The sequence below is a fragment of the Herpailurus yagouaroundi genome, unplaced genomic scaffold, assembly GCF_014898765.1.
Source record: "Herpailurus yagouaroundi ecotype Mexico unplaced genomic scaffold, PumYag 77, whole genome shotgun sequence".
Classification (NCBI taxonomy): Eukaryota; Metazoa; Chordata; class Mammalia; order Carnivora; family Felidae; genus Herpailurus; species Herpailurus yagouaroundi.
Window position 1 is genome coordinate 27,802,113 of NW_024412388.1, and position 8,258 is coordinate 27,810,370.

At 55.2% G+C, this 8,258-nt stretch overlaps 1 protein-coding gene and 1 long non-coding RNA gene across 3 annotated transcripts in view; one reads left to right on the forward strand and one right to left on the reverse strand.

Moving 5' to 3' along the window:
• The window catches only part of LOC121026430 (uncharacterized), a 1,006-nt gene extending 349 nt beyond the window's left edge, over positions 1 to 657 (reverse strand). The window contains exon 1 of one of the 2 annotated variants that reach the window (XR_005788359.1): positions 570 to 657. This is a non-coding gene — a long non-coding RNA (uncharacterized LOC121026430). Of the gene's footprint in view, positions 1 to 95; positions 382 to 569 lie in introns of those variants that run through there. The other variant, XR_005788361.1, reaches the window with a different exon arrangement.
• On the forward strand, positions 582 to 7,236 carry ADPRS (ADP-ribosylserine hydrolase). The gene is made up of 6 exons (XM_040469282.1): positions 582 to 811; positions 3,785 to 3,881; positions 4,168 to 4,375; positions 4,479 to 4,663; positions 5,634 to 5,734; positions 6,378 to 7,236. The coding sequence occupies exons 1-6, from the start codon at positions 595 to 597 to the stop codon at positions 6,668 to 6,670; spliced, it is 1,101 nt and encodes a 366-aa protein (XP_040325216.1). The 5' UTR covers positions 582 to 594; the 3' UTR covers positions 6,671 to 7,236.
• The last annotated feature ends 1,022 nt before the right edge of the window (positions 7,237 to 8,258 follow it).

Genomic DNA, 8,258 nt, shown 5'->3' on the forward strand with positions numbered 1-8,258 from the left:
TGTTCTCAATCTGATTCCTTCCCTCCTCCCTCCTCAGGGAAGTCCTCTCTGGACTAGGCCAGCATCCCCTGGGCTCTAGCAGCGTGACCGCTCACCAGCTTTGCTCCAGCTGGACCCTTGCCTGCTCTCCTGATGCCCAGGAGAGGCCCGGGGTGGGGTGGGGGTGAGGTGGAGGGGCAGGCCTGATGGAGCCAAGAGCTGGGACAGCCCTGGGGAGGGCTGGGATTGCTGGGGCCCAGAGCGAGGCTTCCTAAAAGCAGGCTACGGGAGCGGGGTGGGGAGGTGAGGGGTGGAGACAGTGGCCTCAAGGGCTGTTGTGGTCCGCTGGTCTGGCTCAGGGCCCTCCCCTCAGGGACCCTTTAGTGGCCGTCCCGCCCGTCTGTGACGTTTACGGGATTATGGAGCTAAAAGCGGAGGCCAGGCCCAAACCAGTGATGCCGGACGCCGGAGCCGCGTCTCCGGGCCGCTGGGCGGCGCTGTGGGCGCGGAGAGACGCCGAGGCTCCGGGCCGCTGGGCGGCACTGTGGGGCTGGCGGGAAGCGTTGCTCTGGGGCGCGCGCCGGCCGCACCGGAAGTGGCGACTGCTCCGCGCGGATGGCGGTGGCGGCGGCGGCGATGACGGCGGCGGGCTGCGCGGGCGCTGGGGCGGCCCGCTCCCTCTCTCGCTTCCGAGGCTGCCTAGCCGGCGCGCTGCTCGGGGACTGCGTGGGCTCCTTCTACGAGGCGCACGATACCGTCACCCTGACGTCAGTCCTGCGTCACGTCCAGAGCCTGGAGCCGGACCCGGGCTCGCCGGGGAGCGCGCGGACAGGTGGGCGGGGCCGGGTGCACGTGAGGACGCGGAGGCCGGGGGTCCGCGGGGGCCTCGGGGCGGGAGGGACTGGCATCGGAGGTAAGGCCGCCCGGGGCTGCGGGGGCCGGGTCTGGATGAGCCGCAGGCAGCTCGGACTCAGCGCGTCGGAATTCGAGCCCCGGCTTCGCACGTCTCGCCCCAGCTCGCGGCCTGGCAACACCATCCAATCAGCCGCGCAATCCTGAAACCCCGGTGTCATTCTTCTGCATTGCGCCTGCTCCAGTGTATACGCCGCTGCCGTTTTTGCTCCTTCTACCCAGTTCTCCCGAATCACATTCTCCACACATCAGGGAGAACCCTTCTCGGAAACAGATGTTACGGGGGCCTCCACCGCAGGAAGCACTGCAGTGATTTTCCCTTACCCTCAGAATAGAAACAAACTCTTTAACGTGACCTACCTGGCCGGCCCTCCCCCGACTCTCCAGTTTCACTTTCTACCACCCTTGGCCTTCTGCACTCGTCTCCTCTCACCCCAGCTCGCTCTAGCCCAGGCTTTTGCAGCGCTGTATGTATAAAGCCTGTCTCCCCTCCACTGCTCTCCTTGTGCAGCCAGGTCCTCCCTCATCCAGATTTCTGACCAGCATCATGTCTGAGGTCAAGCGGAGGATGATTCTTGGAGAGCATGTAGAACAGTAAGAAAAAGGGGCCATATTCAGAACGCTGAAGGAGCAAAAGGAGCTAGAGAACGAAATGGTTTGATAGGAAATGAGGCAGGGGGGCATGGGTATCGACACTACCCAAGAGATTTTCAAAATGAGGACACTAGTCAGTGGTGTCATGCTACAGAGAGGTTCAAGTCTGGTTGCGAAAAGCATTTTCAGTCGATGGGGAGCCTGGGTGGATCAGTCAGTTAAGCATCTGATTTCGGGGTTTGTGGATTTGAGGCCCGCATGGGGCTCTGTGCAGACAGCTCAGATCCTGGAGCCTGCTTTGAATTCTGTCTCCCTCTTTCTCTGCCCCACCCCTGCTTGTTCTCTTTCCCTCTTTCACTGAAAAATAAAAAATAAACGTTAAAAAGAAAAAGCGTTTTCAGTAGAATGTTGAAACCTGGAAGTTAGATTTCAATGGATTTAGGAGGAAGTAGAAAGAGGAAAAAGGGTATGGTTTAGTATGATGGGAGAGAGAGCCAGGAGCCATGGTTGAGGCAAAGATAAGATGGAGAGATGGTTTCTGATTTCATCTTTGGTTTGATGTTAAGATGAAGGGACAACATTTTAGGTTAGCAGGTGTTTTAGGACCTTTTGGATACAAGTAGCAGAAAACTCAGGACGACCTAAGCAGAAAGAGAATTCATTGAGTGACATAACTGAGAAGTCCAGAGGTAGGTCTGGTTTCATGCGGCGCTGAAATCCAGGGGCTCAAGTCACTTCAAGACCCAGCTCCTCTCCTTATTCAGATCCACATTCTTCTGGGTTGGCTTCACTCGCTCTGGCAGACCCTCCCCGTGGGGTGACCTCAGCAGTTCCAGCAGAGGAAGTCTGTCTGCAGCAGCCCCAGCAGAAATCCCAGATTGCGTCTCCTCGGCCTGGCTTGGCCATCTATCCATCCCTGAACAAAGGAGTAGTAGGGTGTGCTATTTGAGGAGGCTGTTGGTGATGTGAACCTTATGCCCTAACCACATGGGCTGAAGATGGTAGAGAAGTGGCTCCCTGGGGACAGGCTGGGCGCAGGAACCACACAAAGGGAGAATGGGTGTTGCTCTACCACACAGGGAGGGGTTGAGGGGACAGGAGAGAAGAGGAAGAACACGTTCCCTGAGGGGCTGGGCTGGATGGACTAGAAGAGGGACTCACTTGGTCAAGGGGTAACAAAAGAGTGTGGCTGTGGCTAAGAGGGCTGTTGACTCCTCTTCCTTGTGAAGCCAGGATGGGAGCCTCCTTAAGAGTGAAAGGGAGAAAGGGGTGGGGGGGGGCTTGCAATACACAGAGTGGAGTGGGGCTGGGGGCTCACAGGGAGAATGCTTCCTTCTCTGTAGCCCTCTCCTCCTGTAGTAAAACCAAGTCCCAGTCTTGCTGGCTCACAGCCCACTTGAGACATCATATAACCAGTGTTGCTGAGTCAGAAGTGCCAGAGCCGTACTCCCGGGCACCAAGAAGGAGAAGTGGGGCAGGTGGAGAGAGGGTCGACCCAGGCTCCAAGTTTCAGGGAGCAGTGGGATGTAAGAGAGACGAGGGAAGGGGCCTACAACGAAGGGCTTCAGATGCCAGGGCAGTGAATTTGGCCTGATCCTGAAAGCAACAGACAGCCGTTAGGAGCAGGAGAGTGAGTTGAGGAAAGTGATAGTCTGCTTTTAGGAAGAATTTTCTGCTGCACATATAGGCTGGGTTGGAGGGTGGGGGTGGTGGTGCAGGAGAGCTACAGTCAGGGCAGGCAGAAGGGAACAGATTTTCCTTCGGAAGTCAGCAGGTCATAACTGACTCACAATAAAGAATTGCTAAAAATCCCAAGGCCTGTAGCCCAGGAAACTGGCTGGGAGTGAGAGACTGACTTAAGGCATTCTAGAACTGGCAAATAAAAGTGGGAGGTCAGGGGCGCCTGGCTCAATCAGTAGAGCATGTGACTCTTGATCTTAGGGTCATGAGTTTCAGCCCCACATTGGATGTAGAGGTTACTTTAAAAAAACAATGGCGCCTGGGTGGCTCAGTTAAGTGTCAGACTTCAGCTCACATCATGATCTCACAGTTCATGGGTTCCAGCCCCACATCAGGCTCTGTGCTGACAGCTCAGAGCCTGGAGCCTGTTTCAGATTCTGTGTCTCCCTCTCTCTCTGCCTCTACCATGCTCACGCTCTGTCTCTCTCTGTCTCAAAAATAAACAAACATTAAAAAAAAAATTTTTTTTTTTAAATAAAGGAGGGGGGCAGGAGGCCAAAGCCACCACCTTCAAGCCCTGCAGTGTGATCTCACCCCCACTCCCACCCTGTCCCTGCAGAAGCATTGTACTACACAGACGACACAGCCATGGCCAGGGCCCTGGTGCAGTCCCTGCTGGCCAAGGAGGCCTTCGACGAGGTGGACATGGCTCACAGGTGAGGGGGACGGGCCTGGGGTGAGGCAAAGCAGGTGGGCAGAATAACTGCGCTTCTTGGCCAATAACTGCGCTTCTTGGCCAGAGTGATGATGTCGGTGCATGCTGGGACCCCCACCCTCAGCGGGACACAGTAACGCTGTGGCTTCCCAAGCCAGAGGTGACAGCCCTGCTGGGACAGGCTCCTTTGGTCCCTAAGCCATCTTCTTTTGCCAGCAGCCAGCGTTCTCTCCCAGCCCTGACAGGCATCTTTTCAACCCTAATCCTGTCTCCGTTCTCTCCCCTAGATTTGCTCAGGAGTACAAGAAAGACCCTGATCGGGGTTACGGTGCTGGAGTAGTCACTGTCTTCAAGAAGCTCCTGAGCCCCAAGTGCCGTGATGTCTTTGAGCCTGCCCGGGCCCAGTTTAATGGGAAAGGCTCCTATGGCAATGGGGGTGCCATGCGGGTGGCCGGCATCTCGCTGGCCTATAGCAGTGTCCAGGACGTGCAGAAGGTAATCCAGGTGGGCTGGTTGCTGGGCTTTCCCCTCCCTCCCTCTTCTCTGCAGGTTGGGTTCTGTGACAGCAAGTCTTCTGCCTCTGCTGCCTCTGCCCTAGTTTGCCCGGCTCTCAGCCCAGCTGACACACGCCTCCTCCCTGGGTTACAATGGCGCCATCCTGCAGGCCCTGGCCGTGCACCTGGCTTTGCAGGGGGAGTCATCCAGTGAGCATTTCCTCCAACAACTCCTGGGCCACATGGAAGAGCTGGAGAGTGACGCCCAGTCTGTCTCGGATGCCAGGGAGTGAGTATGTGGGATGGAGACAGGCTGGAAGGATGCTTATGGGTATGCATGCATTGCGGGGTCCTCTGGCCTGGCCACAATTTTAAGTTAATTTATTTATTTTGAGAGAGAGTGCACTCGTGTGTGTGAGCAGAAGAGAAAGGGAGAGAGAGAGAATCCCAAGAAGGTTCTGAGCTGTCAGTGCAGAGCCCAACACAGGGCTTGATCTCATGAATCGTGAGATCATGACCTGAGCCAAAGTTAAGAGTTAGGTGCTGGGGCGCCTGGGTGTCTCAGTCTATTAAGCATCCAACTCTTAATTTTGGCTCAGGTCCTGACCTCACGGTTTTTGAGATTGAGCCCCACGTTGGGCTCTGTGCTGATATCGTGGGGCCTGCTTGGGATTCTCTCTCCCTCTGTCTCTGCCCCTCCCTGCTCATGCTCTCTTGCTCTCTCTCTCTCTCTCTAAAAATAAATAAACATTGAGAAAAAAAAAAAAAACTCACATATTAAAAAAAAAGGGGGGGGCACTGGGTGGTTCAGTTAAGCATCCCACTTCAGCTCAGGTCATAACCTTAAGGTTCATGAGTTTGAGCCCCACATTGAGCTCACTGCTGTCAGTGCAGAGCCCACTTTGATCCTCTCTCTCTCTCTCTGCCCTTCCTCCACCTTCTCTCTCTCAGTCTTTCTAAATAAACATAAAAAAAAAAAAAAAAAGGATGCTTAACCCAGGTGCCCCTGAAACCTCCCTTCTTGAATTGCAGACTCTTAGGAGGAAGAGCCCATTTGCCTTGACTCTGCTTTGAGGCCCTTAGGGTACCAGGGAATTAAAAAAGCAACTCACTTCTAGCCCTCTCCCACTTCTTGTCAGGATGTCTGTGTTGGGTGTCAGCCTGATCACTCCCGCCTTGCCCTCCCACACCCCTTCCCCTGCCTTCCATCTCTACCGTGCTGGCTCCGGCCTCCCTGAAATCTCACCCCTGACCCACAGGTTGGGCATGGAGGAGCGTCCCTACTCCAGCCGACTGAAGAAGATTGGAGCCCTTCTAGAGCAGGACTCCGTGACCAGAGAGGAGGTGGTGTCTGAGCTAGGTGGGTAGACCCCCCCCCCCCCCCCCACACACACACACAGCCGTCACCCTCTGGGCTAGGCCTGGGCATGGGGACAGGACGGGAACCTGGAGGCATGCCTGCTTTTGTGTTTTTGCCTGGGGCTGCTGTGACAGCAGAGCCAGCTCTGTGCAGTCCCTGTGCAGGGTTGTAAGCACAGCACCTTCTTGCTCTATGGCTCCTCTAGGGCTGTAGCACCTTCAGCCTTACAGATAAATGTCCCCAAAATGGCAGGTGGCTGCTGGTCTGGACAGTTGGTGTTGATAACTGATGCTTATTTACACGGCACTTGTCCTGTGTTCTGGGCACCTCGCAGAAGACTTTACCTGTGGCCCATTTCACCCCCACACTAGCCCTGTGAAAGTCTCTGACTTCATTCCCTCTCTGCCCGAGATGTCGAATCCCAAAAACAGGAATCTTAGCCATTAAGGAACTTTTCTGATCCCATGGCTAATAGGAGAGAGAGCCAGGATTTGAACCTGGGTAGTCTAATTCTAGAACCCGTGGTCTGAATTATGGCCCAGCTTGAAGCTGAGAGTATTGGCTTGGGGTGAGTGGCCAGAAGAAGTCTGGGGACATAGAGAGTGGGTGAGTGCTGTGTCCCCATACGTTGGCTTCCCTACAGGGAATGGCATTGCTGCCTTTGAATCTGTGCCCACCGCCATCTACTGCTTCCTGCGCTGCATGGAGCCTGACCCTGAGATTCCCTCTGCCTTCAACAGTCTCCAAAGGACTCTTATCTACTCCATCTCACTGGGGGGGGACACAGACACCATTGCCACCATGGCCGGGGCCATTGCTGGTGCCTACTATGGGATGGAACAGGTGCCAGAGAGCTGGCAGCAAAGCTGTGAGGGCTACGAGGAGACAGACGTCCTGGCCCAGAGCCTGCACCGGCTCTTCCAGAAGAGTCTGTGAGGGCCACAGCTGCTGGGGCTCCACTGTGTCCAGCAGGACCAACTACAGCTCAGATTGGAAACCCAGAGGCTTACTGCAGCATAGGTCGCTGCCTCTGTCATCCTGCAGTGTGGGTGGAGCATACCTCTGGGGCGGGGTCTCTGGGGGAGGTCATTGGACAGTGAGTGTGGAGGGCTGGTGCCTCCATGATGCTCGGTTTCCAGCTCACTGCAGAGCGTTGGGCAAGCCCGGCTCCTCGGGCACACGGGAGGGATCTGGACAGCTTTGATCTTGGAAGTGCATTTGTGGCATTTTCCTTTATTATCTAACACATGGGGTTGGGTGGGGGGCAGAAGTGATCAGCAGTAGCGTCATTTCCCCTTGTTGGGATTTAGCCAGTTTGCCAGAGAGCATGTCTTTGGACAGAGCCCCTGGGCAGTAAGTTTACATGGATCAGGGAAACCAGCACTTGCATCTAGCTGATCTAGATACATACCTGGCCCTTGACTGTCATGGAGCTTATTAACAGCTCTTAGCAGAACTCCCAGCAATAAAATTGTTGGTAAATCCTACCACTGGTTCCTAAATCTCTCCTGTGCCCTGGATTCTGTCCACTTCACCCCACCCTTGACCTTCTCAAGCCTGGTGCCTCTTTATCGGCTCTGCCAGGAGCTAGGAACACAAGGCTGCCGAGATGTCAGGCAGATTCCTCCAGTTCTTCCAATTGTCTGCACAGCTGGTTCATCCAGGAAGGGCAAAGTGAGCATGATTTTGTCCTTTGGTCAGTCAAAGTGGCCCAGGCAGTGGGCGAGACAAGCCAGATGTCCCTGGTTTCAAAGCCTGACTTCTTCATAGGTTGCTTCCCAAGTAGGACCCAAGAACAGGACCCCTGTAGGAGGATGCAGAGGGCAGTCTCTCTCACCGGATTGCCAACCATGGGGTGAGGAGGGTACATCGTGCCTGTGCCCTGCGTGGACTGAAGGCTGTGTGCCTCATTCTGTTATCTTGGGCCCCCGTCAAAGGCCTTGGCTTGAAAGATGGTTCTGTATACCATTTTGAGGAAAGGAAAATTTTAAAAGGGAGAAGACCTCTCCCCTCAAACTTCTGGGATATTTTCAGATTATCCTAGCCTCAGGGGAGAGAGAAGCATGCCCAGCTTTGCAGCTAACCTGAGGTTTGAGGACTGATGGGCAGGTCTGCTTTCAGCCAAGATTGTGTCCTGCCAGGCAGGGGCAAACCACAGGACTTCCCAGGACTTGGATTGTTCCAGGTTTGCTGCCCCATCCCTAGAGCCAGGGACCGATGCCTAGTGCTCAGCATGGGAAGCTGCGGGCAGGTGCTTTCAGTCCAGGACAGCACCTCCAGTCGTGCCTTCAGCAGCGGGCCTGGCACTGGCCCCACCCTCAGGATCAAAGGTTCATAATTTCATTCATAATTTGTATCAAATGTTGAAACTTGGTCCTTGGGATTCTGAGCCAGCTCTCATGCTCCCCCACCCCTAAGAGCTTGCAGGAATGTTCCAGGGAAGCTCAAACCATCTCCCCCAGCTCCAACCCCAATCACTGCCTTGCTTTGGTTGCTTAAAATGCCTCTTGGCATTTACTTGGTG

What these genes read in the sequence shown, in the direction of transcription:
- ADPRS (XM_040469282.1), top strand. Translation starts at nt 595, where the DNA reads ATGGCGGTGGCGGCGGCGGCGATGACGGCGGCGGGCTGCGCGGGCGCT. An exon ending in GCCGGGGAGCGCGCGGACAG is followed by an intron (nt 812 to 3,784) that starts GTGGGCGGGGCC and finishes CTGTCCCTGCAG; the next exon opens with AAGCATTGTACTACACAGAC. An exon ending in TCTGTCTCGGATGCCAGGGA is followed by an intron (nt 4,664 to 5,633) that starts GTGAGTATGTGG and finishes CCTGACCCACAG; the next exon opens with GTTGGGCATGGAGGAGCGTC.